The 18,742-nt window shown below is 33.5% G+C and overlaps 1 protein-coding gene across 1 annotated transcript in view; it reads left to right on the top strand.

Annotated features, from left to right (window-relative positions):
* The window catches only part of LOC122033676 (mitochondrial amidoxime reducing component 2-like), a 75,544-nt gene that overhangs the window by 10,581 nt on the left and 46,221 nt on the right, over nucleotides 1–18,742 (top strand). Inside the window, exons 2-6 of the mRNA XM_042592791.1 lie at nucleotides 641–790; nucleotides 1,494–1,670; nucleotides 12,447–12,535; nucleotides 12,623–12,687; nucleotides 12,869–12,971. Coding sequence (XP_042448725.1) covers nucleotides 641–790; nucleotides 1,494–1,670; nucleotides 12,447–12,535; nucleotides 12,623–12,687; nucleotides 12,869–12,971 — 584 coding nt within the window. The remainder of the gene's footprint in view (nucleotides 1–640; nucleotides 791–1,493; nucleotides 1,671–12,446; nucleotides 12,536–12,622; nucleotides 12,688–12,868; nucleotides 12,972–18,742) is intronic.

The following is an 18,742-nucleotide window of genomic DNA, read 5'->3' as shown; positions in this document are numbered from 1 at the left end:
CTACTATTTGATAATTAAAACAAACCCTGAGCATTATTTGTTCACCCTTTCCTTGTAACCCTTTCCCACCTCCCAAATTATGCACACAAATCCCATTTCCCAATTTACACTTAATATAAAAAATATTTTATGTTGATATACATAACAATATTCTCTGCTTGATCTGTTTTTAATCTTATATGATGCATTAGAGGCATATTTAATGGTTTTTTATTTGTTTATTTTTGTGCCATTTTAATATTAAATATGCTGTTTGTATATTATTTAAATAAAGAATGTTGCATTCGTAACCTATTCTTCTATTTTATTTTGATAACTATGCTTAAAGCACGATTGTGTGCATAAACTACTTCTGTGGTATGATAAATTCTATTCCAGATACTGAAATCAATTTGCTGTATGTTACAAGTAAAGCAACCAATAAGGTTCCAAACTACTTAGTTTATTTCTGGGCACAGAATTTTGTATTAGTTGTTAATCTCAGTAAAGAACTCAAAATGATTATTACAATTGATATATTGTGAGCTAGCGTTCATAAATTTTGATACTCCCAAAATTTCTTCTAATCAATTTGGTGAACTTATGGTAGAGATACAATTGATTATCTATGTTCGTCCTTGATTTTCTTCATTCTCTGTAGGACTTCAGTGGGATCGGCAGTGGCTGGTTGTGAACTCAAAAGGAAGGGCATATACTCAAAGAGTTGAGCCAAAGCTTGCTTTAGTTGATATAGAGCTGCCAATGGATGCATTCAAGGATAATTGGGAGCCAACTGATCTCTCATATATGGGTGCATCATACTTGTCTCTATGTTGATTTTGTTGTTTTGATACTTAAAAGTTCTAGCATTGGATGACGAATACTAAGAGAATGTATAGTGTCTTTTGTTTTACATTTGTTGATTAGCTAATGTGACCCAAGTGTGCCAAATAACAGAGAGCCTTTGTAAACCTGTTCATACAAGTCAACCATCATTTTTTTTAAAGACATGTTTAGGACCTCAAGCTTTGGTGCATAATTAAAACAGCCTACACAAGCATGTTAGCTTGAGAAGTTTGTAATGTAAGAGACTATCATATGCCTCTCGGGAAGCACAGTCTTGATGGAACTAGTGGAAGCGTTCCAAAGATTAGATGGGTGGTTCTATAAATAAAACCTATATTATATGTATATGCTCTGTCCCTTATTAGCACCCCATGTACAACCCGTAATATTCCATTTTAGTTCATTATGTGGCTTATTTAATTTATGAAAACTTGTGTGTGTGTGTGTTCATTGTAATCACATTTCCATTTCTCCCTGTTCCTTTAGCATGGCTATGGCTATCTATAAATATCTTGCTTCAAAAACTATCAAGTAGATATGAAAGCACAAGATTCATTTATAATTTTCATTGTTATTTTCAGAAACTATCCTTTCATAGAAAAAAAGTAACACATTCTCTTATCATCCGTCGTCCGCTCTATTTTTCATCTTGATTATATTTTCTGCAGTTATAAAAGCTCCTGATATGGAGGCACTGAGGATTCCTTTGAATAAAAAGTGTGCCGCAGTTGATGACATATCTGTTTGGGAATGGTCGGGTTCTGCACTCAATGAAGGAAATGAAGCATTTGAGTGGTTTACGAAGTACCTAGGGAAACCAAGCCGTCTAGTGCGTTTCAACACTGGTAATTGTTTTATGGTGATCTTTCTATTGTTCTCATGATTATACTATTTAATTTTACTAATTTTTGTTGCTAAGATAAATTAAGATTAGGAGGATTTATCATAACGAGGGAACTAAGGTATCTTTTTCGCATCTGGCTCCTTTCTAGCCTGCATGGATAAGATTACTAGTCTCTTCTTTAGGTGCCTCAGTTTACCAAGTTACTCTGCATGTGTTATGTTAACTAGATCTGAAACGTCCATAGTTTTTTTTTAATTTTTAATTTTTTTACATATATATCCAAGCATGCGGAGGTCCCGAATCATAATTGCACTTACAACCATAACATACTCCCAATTTAACTAAATCATTTAAATAGTTCTTAACCCAAATAACTACTAGTAACATTCGGTACTGGTCATATAGTCCCAGGACTTATTCTTCGAACAAAAACATTTAACTACTGCAGAAACTAAACTGAAAGGTCTTTGGATTGTACTGCCATCGCCCGAGCTGGCTCACTGGTCATTGCCTCCTGCCTCATTCGTCCCATTATCTGAAATAGTTAAAATCTGTGAGTCGAGAGACTAAGCATATTCCAAATCGTGTTATGTAATAGTTAGCGCCTATATTCTAATATACTAAGGGAAACACATGCTAGGTAACTTAGGACTTGCCTACTGGCATCTCATGAACATAAGCATAGGCATTAGCATAAGCACGTAATAGACTTAATCATGAGCACATACATACAACCATTGACATAACCACGAAGTGTTGGTGAGCTCCCGGACTAAGGACACTGGTCAACCACATAGATTTGGTGAGCTCCCGAGCTAAGGATATCGGACACACTCAACCACATAGATTTGGTGAGCTCTCGAGCTAAGGACATCGGACACACTCAACCATATAGATTTGGTGAGCTCCCGGGCTAAGGACATCGGACACACTCAACCATGTTCATTACATAAATATGGACATAATTATAGTCATGCATCTAACATAAATTTGATCACTACTTGAACATGGACATAATTGTAAATCTTTACATAAGCATTCAAATTCATAACATAAGCTTAAGCATAGACTTGTTCATCAACATAGCATGAGCATGCATAGCAACTTAAACATGACATAATTGTAAACCTAAAAATAAACATGCAAATTCATATCATACATATAACCTACTAAACTATCATGATGTAAAGCAAGAGTAAGCACAAGCACACTAAGCAATTTCTGAAACTTATAAATTCTAGGAGCTAACATGGTATCATCTTCTAAATAAACAAAAGAACATAGGAATCTATAAAATCCGAACCTTGCTAATTATAGGAACTAACATGATATCATCTTCTAAAACAAATAGCTTAAGAACCTATAAAATCCTAAACCTATAAATTTATAGGAGCTAACATGATATCACCTTCTAAAACAAAAGAACTTAAGAATCTATAAAATCCGAAACTTACAAATTTCTAGGAACTAATCTGGTATCATCTTCTAAAACAAATGAGCTTGAGATTTTATAAAATCAGCAACTTAATATTTCTAACTATGATTTGAGCATGTAAAGCTCCCTATCTTCTAATGGTAATCACATGGGAAAACATGAAGCAATTGTGGAGTTATTATCAAGATGAATAACCTATAAAATCAGTGAATAAAACTCTTCTTAAATAAATCCGAAATTTAAAATTCCTACACTACAATTTGAGCATGCAAAGTTCTCTATCTTCTAAGGGTAACACATAGGGAGCATAAAGTAATTGTGAAGTTATCATCAAGATGAATAACCCCTAAAATTAGTGAATAAAATCAAATCCTTTACAATCCGAATCCACACCAAATTGTAGAACTAGCTAAAATAAATACAAGTAGAGAACATGCACAAACTTGTAAAGCAAAAACATGATGGAGAACCATTAAAATTTAGTGATGAAACTATCCGAAAAACAGAATTTAAACTCACAACTAAAGAATCCGAACTCCTCAACTTTTAGAACCCATTTAGAGCATCAAAACTATTGTTTCTATCAACTAGAATAAGTAAAGAACAATACATCATGGAGGGAACTCCTAAAAACAATGAAAACATATGAACATGAGGGTGGCTGAATTCCATCATTTAATAAAAACCAATTAGTACATCAAAACTTGCTAACTTTCAAGTAGAGGTGAGAAAGGAACTTAAACCATGATACCATCTTCTTAAAATGGAAAGGACATCAAGAACTATAAGATCCGAATTCCACAAATTATAGAAACTAATTAAAATATAATTCGAGTAGGGAACATGCCTTTAATCTTTAGTTACCAACTCCCTCTGCTTTGTTTTCTCTTGGAGCTCTACGGTGGAAGAACAATGGAGAGGGGGAGCATCTTAGGGCACGGAAAAACATAAGAAGATGGAGTTTTTGAAGGTAGGGTTTTTTAAAAAAGTTAGAAGCTTAGGACTGGCCTCTCTTTTCATTCTCCTACAAGAAAAAGAAACACTAGACCTAGTCTTATTGAAATTATCACATAGTAAATTTAAGAAAACGTTTAAATTTTATCAACTAAGTTATATAAATTTTTATACATATGGGTCATAAATTTTTTTTTATAGACTTACTGAGCCACATATATATTTTGTATCCTATTATTTTTCTTAATATAATTAATTAATCCAATTTTCATAACTGTATAAATTCTTAAATTAAATCTAAACTAATCAAATAAATCCTCTTAATTGAACCATTGGGTTTTTGGACACTACAACATCATTTCATCTCAACCACTTTATTGTCAACAATATAAATTTTCTTTTCAATATCTCCTTGTAGTTAATAGTTGGCAATATTGATCTTGCACTTGATCTTAGAGATGTTTTCCATTGTTCTTTTCAGATTTTGGATTTGGGTTTTGGCTTATCAAAAATTCATAATATTCCAAAAAGTATTAATTATCGGCCTGTGCTGGTGAAGGGGACTCGGTTGTTGGTGTTGAGTTGGGTAACAAGGAATGGAAATGGAATCAGTCTTAACAAAGCTTTAGCTATTGTTGAAGTGGTAGCAGGATAAGTGATGTGGCAACACATGTAGTTAGCATTGGCAGAAGTGGACACACCAACTAAGCATGTCGGCGCTATTGGAAGTGTAATTATATATTGGTAAAGATCATTTTGGTGTAGTGTTTAAAATGAAAGACAACCAATAGATTCTAGAATTAGAAAAATTGAATCAATTCGGGTAGAGGGAGACCAATGAGCACTCTATCTAATGACATTAAAAGTTATTTGAAATATTACCGGTAGAGTTGAATGAAGTGATGAGATTCAGGGAGCCGCCTCAAAGGTGTTGGGATTAATAGGGCTTAATGATAATGATTTTTTTTTAAAGGATATATATAGCTATCTATTTGCTCTCAGGGATGAGTAAGAGAGCATGGGAGAGGAAGAGAGAAATGAACAAAAAGGGAAAAAAACTATTATTTTTCATGTGTTTTTCTTATCCTTCTTTTAGAGGTGTTAGTGTAGCATATATTAAAGATATGTATGAGGATATAACGACAAAATTGAAGATTTCAAGCAGATTAACCGAAGCATTTCCATAAAAATAGAGTTAATCTTATTTTTTATACTAATCATGGACGAACTCACTGACACATTCAAGGCACAGTACCATAATGTATGTTGTTTGTAGATGACATTGTTTTGTTTCATGAGGCGCGTGAAGGAGTAAATACTAAACTCGAATCTTGACGAGAAATACTAGAAGTGAATTATAAAATAGATAGCTAAAGTGAGAGAGAGGAAGATAAAAGATCTTATCCAAATAAGATGTATTAAAGATGAATGCAATATGGTACTAGTAAATGTGGAGAAATAAAAAAGCGGTGGAAGAGTTATTTTCACCCATTTTTTAATAAAGGTTTAGGTGACAAATTTAATTGTATACAAATTTAATTATTTAATGTATAATTCACTTCAGAAGTAGAACCAACTTTAAATATGATGCAAAATGGAAAAGTCGTTAGAGCAAATGATATTCTGATAGAGGTATGAAAGTGCTTAGGAAAACAAGATATTGAATAACTTACAAAATTATTTAACATGATGTTGAAAATGAAAAAAATGTCTGATGGAGGGTAAGTACTCTAGTTTCCTTATATAAGAAAAAGGGAGACGTAGAAAATTGTACAAACTATAGGGGTACTAAACTAATGGGTCATACAATAAACTTTGGGAAAAGTAATAGAAAAAAGATTATGGAGGCTATGGTGATCGAAAAACAATTTGAATTCATGCCTGTAAGGTTGATAATAAAAGTTATACATTTTCTCAAGTAACTAATTAAAAAATTTCGGATGCAAAAACAAAATCTATATATAGTATTCATCGACTTAGAAAAAACTTATGATAGAGTCCTATGGAGAATTTTAGAAAAGAGAAGTGTTAGCGTAGCATATATTGAACTAATTAAGGATATGTATGAGGATGTAACGACCAGTGAAGATTTCAGGCGGATTAACTAAAGCATTCCAAATAAAGATGGGATTATCAAGGATGAATTCTAAATCTCTATCTTTTTACATTAATCATGAAGGAACTGACTTGACACATTCAAGACACAATACGTATATATTGTTTGTAGATGATATTATTTTGACAAATGAGATATGTGAAAGAGTAAATTCTAAACTAAAATCTCAATGGAAAATACTAGAAGTGAAAGGTTTTAGAATTTGGAATTGTTTAACAATATTAGACGTACAATTGTTAAGATAGGAAATGACAAGTTGCTTGGAACTAAGAGCTTTAAGTATTTAGAATCATTTTTTCAAAATGATGGAGGGATTAAGAGAAATATCTTACATAAAATACAAGGAGAGCGTCGAGTATTTTATGTGGTCATGAAGTACCTTTAAAATTTAAAGGAAGTTCTATAAAATGGCGATTAAACTAACTATGGTGCTAAATGTTGGAGTATGACTTGAGCATATGAGCAAAAGATGAGAGTTACGAAGATAAGGATGTTAAGGTGGATATGTGAATATATGAGGATGAACAAAATAAGAAATGATAGGATTAGAGAGAAAGTTGAAGTTGTATTTATTGATGGAAAACTTTGAAAAATACATTTAAGATAGTATAAACATGCACTTAGATGCCTAATAAATACTTCAGTTAGACCATGTGAAACTATAACAAATACACACATCAAACGAGGAAGAGGAAAACCAAAAAAGATTTGGTTAGCAATAATAAATCAAGGTAAAATTTATTTAAGTATAGATGATGATATAGTAGGAGATAAAACTTAATAGGATATAATGATCCATATAGCCAACCACTAAGTAGGATAAGACTTGGTTGTTGTGATTGTAATATTAGATGTAATGAGACAATTATTAAAATAGGAGAGACAAGTTGTTTGAAACTGTGAGTTTTAGTATTTAGGATATTTTTTATAAAAAGGATGGAGAGATTGAGAGATATTTTACATATAATACAAGTAGGATGGTTGAAATGGAGGAGAACGTCGATTGTTTTATATGATCCTAAAGTACCTGTAAAACATAAAGAGAAGTTTTACAAATCGACGGTTATACCTCTTGTAACATCCCTCACTATTTTTATTTTTTATTTTTTAGTATACGGACGCCCCCAATTACAATTGTACTTACAATTATAACATATTCTCGATTTAACTAATGTACATAAATAGTTCTTAAAACCATTAACTACTAGCAATAATAGGTACTGGACATACAGTTCTAGAATTTATCTTCAAAAGAAATATTTAACTAATGCGAAAACTAAACTGGAAGGTCTTCGGATTGATCGTCCTGAGCTTGCTCACCTCTCAATGCCTCTGCCTTATATATCTCATTACCTAAAATTGTTAAAATCTATGAGTCGAGAGACTCAGCACATTCAAACCATACTATGCATTAATTAGTTCCAATATCCATATGTTTAAGAGGGGAAACCGAACTTAACTAAATCTTTATTCATTGTAAAATATTTTTCTTGCATATGCGTACTAAAGCATGAATGTAACCACACTACATGCAAGGACATACACAGGAACGTGAACATAAGAGCATAGACGTGGGCATAGACATACATAGACATAAACATAAACATACATGAACATAGACGTGAACATGAGCATAAGAGTATAGACATGAGCATGAACATACATAACATAAACATATACTTGAACATAAGTATGAACATAACCCTTCATGGTTTGGCGTGCTCCCTGAGCATGAGTCCCTAGTTCATGCTACCGTCCCATACATGAAGGTGACTGATTTCTTAGGTAAGATTCTTGGGCTTGCTCGGGACATATCTTACCCGCCCCCTTGCTCCTACCATAATGAGACAATTATTGAGATAGAAGATGATGAGTTGTTTGAAATTGAGAACTTTAATATTTAGAATCTTTTTTGCAAAATGATGGAGGGATTGAGAGATGTCTTACATATAATATAAGTAGAATGATTGAAATGGAGGAGAGCGTCAAGTGTTTTATATGATCGTAAAGTATCTCTGAAACTTAAAGGGAAGTTCTATAAAATGATTGTTATATGGAGTTAAATGTTATGTTAACTCGAGCATTGACAGAAGATGAGAGTTGCAGAGATGAAAATGTTAAGGTGGGAGAATGTTAAGGTGGATGTGTGAATATATGAGGATAAACAGAAAAAGAAAAAAAAATATTAGATGAGAGTTGTATATATTAGAATGGTAAGGCGTATATGTGAACATATGAGGATGGACAGGATAAGAAATGAAAATATTAGAGAGAAAGTAAGGGAATGCATGAGGGAAAATTCCGAGAGACATATTTAAGATGGTATAAACATGTGCTTAGACAACCAATAAATACTCTAGTTAAGCGATGTGTAACTATGACAAATATGTACATCAAACGAGGAAGAGTAAAATAAGACAATTTATTTAAATATAGATCATGATATAGTAAGGAGTAGAACCTAATGTTGTAGAATGATTCATATAGCCGACCCCACCTAGTGGGATAAGACTTGATTGTTGTTGTAATATTAGATGTAATGAGACAATTATTAAGATAGAAGATGATGAGTTGTTTGAAATTGATAACTTTAATATTTAGAATCTTTTTTGCAAAAGGATGAAGGGATTGAGAGATGTCTTAGAATGATTGAAATGGAGGAGAGCGTCAAATGTGTTAGATGAACGTAAAGTATTTCTAAAATTTAAAGGGAAGTTCTACAAAACTACTGTTATACTTGCAGAGCATGGGCAGAACATAAGAGTTGTAGAGATGAAAATATTAAGGTGGGAGAATGTTAAGGTGGATGTGTGGATATACGAGAATAAACAGAAAAAGAAATAAAAATATTAGATGAGAGTTGTATAGATGAGAATGGTAAGGTGTATGCGTGGACATATGAAGATGGACAGGATAAAAAATGAAAACATTAGAGATGAAGTCGTGGTTGCATGAGAGAAAATTCCGAGAGACGTTTAAGATGGTATAGACATGTACTTAGACACATATAAATACTCTAGTTAGACGATATGTAAGTATGACAAATATACACATCAAACGAGGAAGAGAAAAAAACTTGGTTAAGAAAAATAAATCAAGATAAATTTATTTAAATATGGATCATGATATAGTAGGGGGTAGAACCTAATGTTGCAGAATGATTTATATAGCCGACCCCACCTAGTGGGTTAAGACTTGATTGTTGTTGTAATATTAGACGTAATGAGACAATTATTAAGATAGAAGATGATGAGTTGTTTGAAACTGAGAGCTTTAATATTTTGAATTTTTTTACAAAAGGATGGAGGGATTGAGAGATGTCTAACATATAATACAAGCAAATCGTAAAGTTATTCTAAAACTTAAATTGAAGTTCTACAAAACGACTATTATACCTGCTATGTTATATGGAGCTAAATGTTGGGCTAACTTGAGCATGGACAGAAGATGAGAGTTATAGATATGAAAATGTTAAGGTGGGAGAATGTTAAGGTAGATGTGTGGACATATGAGGATAAACAAAAAAAAGAAATAAAAATATTAAAGAGAAAGTCAGATTGAATCTATTGAGGGAAGATTCTGAAAGACACGTTTAAGATGATACAGACTTATACTTGTACAATCAATAAATACTCTAGTTAGGCGATATGAAACTATGACAAATATACATATTAAACGAGAAAGGCAAAAAAAAACCTTGGTTAAGAATAATAAAATAAGATAAAATTTATTTTAATATAGATAATGATATATTAAAGGATAGAACCTAATGATGTATGTATAAGGAACTATATAGCTGACTCCACTTAGTAAGAGAAGACTTGGTTGTTGTTGTTTTCTTATCTCCCTTTTTTCTTGCCTATTTTGGTGGTTACTTGCCAAATATTTTTCATGGTGATATTAGCTTCAAATTGGTTTTACTTTTTTTTTTTTCTTGAAGATGGATGATAAATTCATAATTTTATATAATTGATTTAAGTATTGTCTAAGAAGATTTGATAGACCATATGACCTAATTGTAGCTCTTAAAATGGGGATAGATTAAATAGAAGTTGCAAACTTAGTATAATTAATGATGATAACTAACATAACAAGTTAAAATCTTCTCTTACAATAACTGCAGACTAATTGAAGCTAACCTCATTATCCTGGAAAACCAAGTTATAGGTGTAGTTAGCTCAGAACTTTATATTACCTTTGTGTTAGTATTAGCCATAGTATCAATTATGAGATGATTGTAAGGTCTCATTTTGTATCATATATCATTATTAATAAAAGGCAAAGTTGGTTATTATATTTATTTCAGTTCAGTGCCAATTGAATAAGTATAATAATGTCCTTGGGTAGTAGGTTCTTATCTACAGTGTATCAATTAGTTGAATTGATAGTGAGATATTGTAGAGAACACTACTCTTAACTGTTCCTAGTCGAGCATTAATATACAAGGATAATATTAATGCATTGAGACTAGCATGTAGGTCAACGGATGACTTGATCTCACAAGTTATGGATATGAGATATCAGGTTGACACATGAGTATATATTAGAGAATATATATTGAATGACCCGCCATGAGAATATTTCATGGATCGTTATATGAGTGTCATAAACATTCTCATGTGACTATTGGTATGAATAGTCCTTAGACCTGAAGTCGTTACGGTTCTCTATATAAGGAGTTGTGTACTTTGGTATCGGCAAACGTCACCTGTAACAAGGTGGACAATAAAGTCAATCACTGGGTATGCAATGAATTATGCGGAGGGATGTGAGTGATATAGATGGGATCTATCCCTTCCATATAACGGAAGCGATATCTGTGGGCCCCTTGATTAGTAGGACACAAGAAAGCATGCCCATGCACAAATGAGTCAATATGAGATATTGAACTTATTTGATTGAGTGTGTCTACTTAGAGATCAAGAAACACAAAGGTTGATAAGAGAATGACACGGTATATGCCTCATTGATCAATCTAGATATCAAGGATAGAGGGACCAAGTCATACAACATAATAGCCACAGATAGGTTAGGTCGGATCTTGACATTCTCGTCACTTGGGTAGCAATGATGCCTTGCTAGATGCCCACTCATTGCTTATGTATCTAAATGTTGATTTGAGTACATTGTCAATGTTACGAGAACATATTGGGTCACACACAAAGAACAAGTAGATTTGGAGATGAGTTCATATGATGAATTATTGGATTAAGTCTAATCCGAATTAGACTTATTGAGTTGGACTCAATTGGATCTAATTGTTGGATTAAGTCCAATTCAAATTAGACTTAAGGAGTTAATTTGAATTAATAAAATAGTGATTCATTGAATTTGAATTGCATGAGGATTAATTGAGTAAGACTCGATTGAATTAGACTTGAGTTAGACTCAAGTGAATTAGACTTGAGTTAGACTCAAGTGAGGAGACTTGAGTTAGACTCAAGTGAGATTTAATGAAGATAATTATTGAATTTTGAAATTCAATTATTCATTTCATTCAATTTTCGAAATTGAATTTGAAATGAAGAGTTACACTCATTTGAAATGAGGAGTTATAAGTTTGGTCCTTAATAGAGTGTAAATGCTCATTAAGACTATTAATGCTAATTAAGTATTTTCATTGGATGAAAATACTTAAGCTTTTTGTTCTTCATTTTTGGGATAGATTCTCTTCATTCTCCTTGCTCCTCTCCTCTTGGCCGAAATCCACTTTCAAGGTTGCTAGCACAACTTTTCTCCTTTTGTGAGTTTGTGAGACAAACGAACTCTTGTTCGTGTGGATACCGTAGAGGCGCGAACGCGAGATCGTGTTGTGATCCGAGTTGTCGGAAGTCCGTGAGCACGCTACAAAGGTATAATCTCTCATGCTATGTTAGAAAACTTAGTATATGTAGGAATTTCTCTTTCCCTTCGCATGGATCTTCTGGAAGAAATATGTTTTTCCGCTGTGCGTTTGTATGTTTAGCAACATAATTCCTTACACTTTGCATGTAGAAGTGCAAACTGCATGTGGTATATATTAAGTATTTTTCATAGAATAAGCTCATGCTTTCTGCTTTGGATGATTTTCTGATAACTAATACAGAAGCTACTCAGAAAAGTTACTTATTATATCCAAATTGCATAACAATGGTTAAGTCATTGTCAAATTTGTAATTTTAGTTGCAAGATTGTCTTTTCAGCGGAATCCATTTCCTTTGTACTTGTTGTTTCCATGTATGATTGATGCATCAGCAGACGCTGATTTGAACTTCCATCTATTGATGGCTTAGAATTAGAAATCAGAGCTGTGGATCCAAACTATGCTCAAGGATACAAGACTCTGTTTACTGATGGGTTCCCGTTCCTATTAGCATCCCAGGTTAGGCACATATATACAATGGAACTGCATGATTGCAATCATTAGTTTGGAAAAATTCAGACTTCTATTCTGTGATATCATTTGCAGGGATCACTGGATGGTTTGAATGAACTTCTAGATGAACCATTACCGATTAATCGATTCAGACCAAAGTAAGAAACTATTATGCAGAAATTTAGAACCATATAGAACTCATTCTCATGTAATGTTGAATGCTACTGGAATAATATCTTAGAACTCTCTTGTTTGAGGTTTTGTGTACTCTACCATGAATATGTCCAACAATTAATCAAGTTTTGAGGAATTCACACTTGTAATTTCTTATTTTTTCAGCATCCTTGTTGATGGGTGTGATCCATTTTCAGAGGACCTATGGAAAGAATTAAAAATCAACAAATTGAACTTTCATGGTGTCAAATTATGTGCACGCTGTAAGGTAATGTGTCTCTTTGTCTGTCATATAAGTTATGTCTTAACTGATTCCTTGTTTCTGAATTATATTGTGTTAGTGTGTATTCTTAAGCATAAAAAATTAATTCATCATGTAGAATGTGCAACAGTCCATATCATAGCATCATGTAAAATATCATGCAGAAAAGGTGTTACTAGGGACATTCTGTCATCAATTTATGGATTGAAAATCTAGCCTTCGATATGCCAAAACATGATCCAATTACATTACATAGAGATGAATGCCTTTGATTGAACAATTCACGTGCAATGGTAGGGGCACATCTTTGATAGTGGAGCGATGGTAATGCTCACCTCTCGATATGCCAAAAAAACTCCATATTTGGGCATTCATTGTTGATAACATAAAATTCATCTACAAAGACCAATGGGAGATTGATTCTTTCATCATAATAAATACAAATTGATATTTTTCTATCACAAAATTTGGCATTTGCCTGCAATTGACATTGACATTGTGATCTACATATTAAATCCATAAAAGTACAATAATCATTAGCAGCTCCCGTTAAACTACTTTACACAAAGGTGAACCTCATATCAAGTAAGCATGCTGCCATTACATTTTATGCACCAATATTATCAACCTTGGAATTTCCCATGACTTCTACAACTAGGAGTCCATGCAGATATGTGAGTTTTATCAATTGCTTCATAGAAATTCTGCATCACTAAAAGTGATAGTAAAATGCTTGTCACAATCTAAATAGTATGCCAATAAATAAATGTATATGTTACCTAGTAAGAGAACAAATTTGAATTTGAACGGGTTTCAGGTTGGGTGGTCCTACGACCACGACTTTATTTTGCATGTTCACAATTAACATACAACCTTCAAAATTTTCTTGAAGCAACTTGAGATAGTTTAAATGTTGAAACCTATGAAATATCTCATTAACCAATATCATGACTAAGATAAAGAGGAAAATGGTAAACCCTTTCTCCACCATGACCTCCTTAGTGTCTATATTTTCATAATCACCCATTCATTGGATAAGTTGTTCTCTTATTTATTACTACTCATCCTGAAACATATGAAAGTAGAGACAAAACCGCATACATGGGATGTACCAGTAGCAATGATAGCATCAACGAAAATGATAACACTAAGCAAGATGTAATACCAAGCATGTATGATATAACTTATGCATGAAGATAATACTTAGCATGTAGCATATAACTTAGACATGACAATAATCTCACTTAACCAAGTAATAAGGATAAAAGTCATATCATGGTTTGCACGAATAATTGAAATAACATAACAACATCAACAACAACAATCAAGTGGGGTTGACTTTATGGATCCTTCTACGCAACTAAGCTCTATCTCCTATTATACCCTTATTTATATTTAAATGAATTTTATCGTATTTTATTGTTGCTAACTAAATCTTCTTTGGTCTTCCACTTTCTCGATTAATGTGTGTATTTGTTATCATCTCGTATTGCCTAACTAGGTATTTATTGGTTGCCTATGTACATAGAAGGGGAGCCTTGACGCAACGGTAAAGTTATTATTTTGTGACCAAAAGGTCACGGGTTCGAATCCTGGAAACAGCCTCTTGCAAAAAGTAGGGTAAGGCTACGTACAATGGATCCTTCCCCGGGACCCCGCATGACGGGAGCTTTGTACACCGGGCTGCCCTTTCTATATATATGACTGTACCATCTTAAAAAGAGTTTCTAAGAGTTTTTCCTCAATAGGTGTCACCACAACTTTCTCTATAATATTTTCATTGCTTATCTTGTCTATCCTCGTATGTTCGCACATCTACCTTAACATCTTCATTTTTGCATCTCTCATCTTTTGCTTGTGTGTTTGCTTCATACCCCAACATTTAGTTTCATATAACATATTAAGTGTAACTTTCATTTTGTAGAATTTTCCTTTAAACTTTAGAAGTACTTTACTATCACAAAATAACACCTGACACTCGCTCCACTTCAACCTTCTTTTTTGTATTTTATAAAAACATCTCTATTAACCTGTCGATTATTTTGCAAAAACGATCTTAGATACTTAAAGCTCTCATTTATCGGTAACTTGTTATCCTTTAGCTAATAGTTTCCCTACTATGTCTAATACTACTAACTTAAATTTTATATATTCAACCTTAGTATTTCTTGTCAAGATTTGAGCTTAGAATTTACCTCTTCACGTGTCTTATCAACTAGAACAATGTCATATGAAAATAACATGCACCATAATAACTTGTTTTGATGCATCTAGTAAGTTCATATATAACTAGTATAAAAAGATATGAATTTAGAGTTGATTAACCTTATTTCACTTTTGTCATTAAATTCTCATAAATATTCTTAATTGTTTCAATATACATTGCACTAATACCTTTCTTTTCCTAATTTTCTACATAATTTCCCTTAGGACTCTATACTTTTTCTAAGTTAATGAATACCATGTATAAGTGTTACTTCTTTCCCGATACTTTTTCAGTTCATTGAGGACATGTATGTCTTCTATCGTCAACGTTTTAGGAGGAATTTAAAATGATTTTTTGATGACCTTAACCTTACTCTCCTTAATCTTTACCTATCGCTCTTTTTCAAAGTTTTATAATATGACTCATTAGTTTAATGTTCCTATACTTCACACAATTTTATACATCTCATTTGTTTTTTTATAGGGGTACTAGAGTACTTACCCTCTATTCATTAGATATTTTATTTTTAGGTTGACCCACCACGTGTCATACCTGATATAGACAAATTAATGTCTCCGGGGCTATGGTGCCACAATAGCACATCCAGGTTGTCACTCAGACACCCGCGGTTTGATCCCAGTTATGACGTATTTGCAGGAATTTTTCCTCCAAATGGGGGGCGCAATCAAAGGATGCTGGGCTTCTGGGCTGGCCGTCGCGTGCACTTCCCAATTTACCCTGGTGGCCGGTGAGAAACTTCCGTAGGGCCGGACCGGTCACCCCCAGGAATAGTCAATGAGGTTCACTGATATTATCATTTGATACAGACAACTTAATAAGCAATCACAGTATCGATATCAACAATTATACTACCTTACTTCCTATAATTTGGAGATGTCACTACCTGATCCCAAAACTCAATAAGTCACTTCAAGGAAACAAACTACGAAATCCGAAATATGGAAAATAGACTTCGTAAACCTGTAGCTCTGTTACCAATACATTATTACGCCCTAGAGGTGTTCCGACAGAACGGACAGTACCCCTAGTGACAATGTACGATACAACATGATATGAGTCTACCACATGGACAAATACAAGGTGGAAGATATAAAACAAAGTAACAACAGTATAGAGGGATCTACATAATCCCCACAACATAGAAAACAGAAATGACTGCGAGCAAACCCGGCTTAACACAACAAACCACATAACCGAATAAAGGTAGCCATAAGGCTAAAATCCACAACCAAGTCAAATTATTACATAACCAAGTCCACAAACCAAAGTGCTAATAAAGCAGAAGGAAATATAACATAGAAAACCATTCTCAAATGTGATGTGAGAATGATGGTGAGTCTATATCACCACCTGCTAACCGAGGAAAATAAAGTACAACAGGGTGGTGAGTCTACATGACTCAGCAGATAATAGATAAATAATCGTGCATGGTCAAATGTGTAAGGAGATCAAAGTATATAGTCTCATATGTAGGAATTATGTACACAATAATAAATGACATAATAAATGCGCATATTCGAACTGATCTAACACGTAAGGTATAATGATCAGTAACTGGGGATCTGCAATAAATTTGCTTGTATTACATGAGCAACATATAATAGTATATACATGTATCATAAATGAACATGTATGAATAATGTCAGGTATATGCAACAACCATAGCTTAAACAAATGTGAGATATCTCATACATATGCACAATAGTATCACCAAGATATCCAACACGCATCATTTGCATATAATCATGTATACCACGACATCTGAATGGCTTGTCGGGTAGGATGCAGAGTAGCTATTTATCTACATAATAAGAAGGTCATTGTCTGCACACAACTTTACTACCACTACCCCGAATGGTTGAGTGGGCATTACATGATAAGCTACACCCAATTCTAGCTATCATTACCCCTGAGTGGCCTAGTGGGCAGTAAATATGACTGAGGACTATCTCAACCACAAGGAAGATATAGTCCGTCAGCATGCAAGCAATGCAATGATGTGTACGATGCTAATATTAATGACTCAAACATCGTCATCATCAATGCAACAATATGGTAAACATGAGTATATCTAGATCATGATCTATCAATCACATATATCTATATGTGTGAAAAGATCCAACATGTATCTACTAAATTACATGTACATATATCTATACATGTAAAAAGATTCAACATGTGTCTATTAAATAACATGTATAGTAATAGTAACACTTGTAGTTCACACCATACACGTGTGTACGACTATAATATATGAATAATCAAATATGGTAACTCTTATAGTACACACCATACATGTGTGTACACTACAACATGTGAACGATCAACATGATAATTTCTATAGTACATACTATTCATGTGTGTACGCTAGTATGAACATTCAAAGATAAGATTGTATGAGCAATAAATAAATCATTTCTAAGATTAAGTATGAAATTATCAAACTTAGATAAATATGAGTAGAGTCGAGGTAAAATTAATCTATTCCATAAACCATCTCCATGCACTAAGGTCAATAAGGTCATGAAGAAATATACGCCTCAAACATAGTTTGTGTCAAATAACTTCCACGTCGAGACGCTCGTCTCAATTAGAGTCCTGCCAAATTGTACAATTTAGCTAATCACTTATGCAATAGGCTAAATCAAATTCTAACCTAATTAGGAAAAACCTTAATTGAATAATCATTAATTAACCCTAATTAATGATTAATTTCAATTAATCCTAATTTCTTGATTAAATTTGATCTAACCCATCATTAACCTTAATCTAATCCATCCAAATGATTAGATTAGGTTTAGCCATAATATCATCCTTAATACTCACCAAATTCTGTGGTGGTTGATGGTGGCTCATGATCGGAGAGTGACTCATGGCTGGAAAGATGATTGACACTATGAGAAGGTTGCTGAAATCCAAGTGTAGCCAGAGTTGCGGTGACCAGAGCCGAGGAGGTGGAAAGACAATGACTCAAGAGGGTTGTCAACTCCCTACTCGTGGTCGTAGCAGGGACCTCTAGAGTAGGAAGTATGGCCGAAATTGCTAGAGCGGGGTTGGTAGGTCGACGACACTGGGTGGCCGTGGTCAGTCCTCTCGGCCCGCAAGGAGATGAGTGGCCGGGAGGTTAAGGTTGTTGTTGTCGTGAACCACTTCTCTTGCTCGCGTGGGCAATGGAGATGGCCAGCAATGCTGCAGCTGGCCATGGATGTCGACGTCGATGTTGGCGAAAATGCAAGAGGAAACAAAATGCGGTGGAGTTAATTCGGTAAAAGAGAAACGAAATATTAGGTCATAGTAATCTAAAGGTATTTTTAAATACTTAGGGTTTACTTACTTTTAATTAACCTAAACTTAGTGATGGAGTCAAAGAAAAAGAGCAACAAGCTAACAATATGGATCATGGTCAACTCACTCTAGATGTTAATGATGATCCATTATGCATCAATGGAGGCCCAATTACAAGGGCTAAGGGTAGAAAGATGAAGGAAGCATTTAATGTACTAATTGAGGATGTGAAGGCTAAAGCTACCATTGAAGAAGGTTTTACTAA

The sequence above is a fragment of the Zingiber officinale genome, chromosome 11B (assembly GCF_018446385.1).
Source record: "Zingiber officinale cultivar Zhangliang chromosome 11B, Zo_v1.1, whole genome shotgun sequence".
NCBI lineage: Eukaryota > Viridiplantae > Streptophyta > Magnoliopsida > Zingiberales > Zingiberaceae > Zingiber > Zingiber officinale.
The sequence above is the reverse complement of the archived record's forward strand: the minus strand, read 5'-3'. Positions and strand labels throughout refer to the sequence as shown.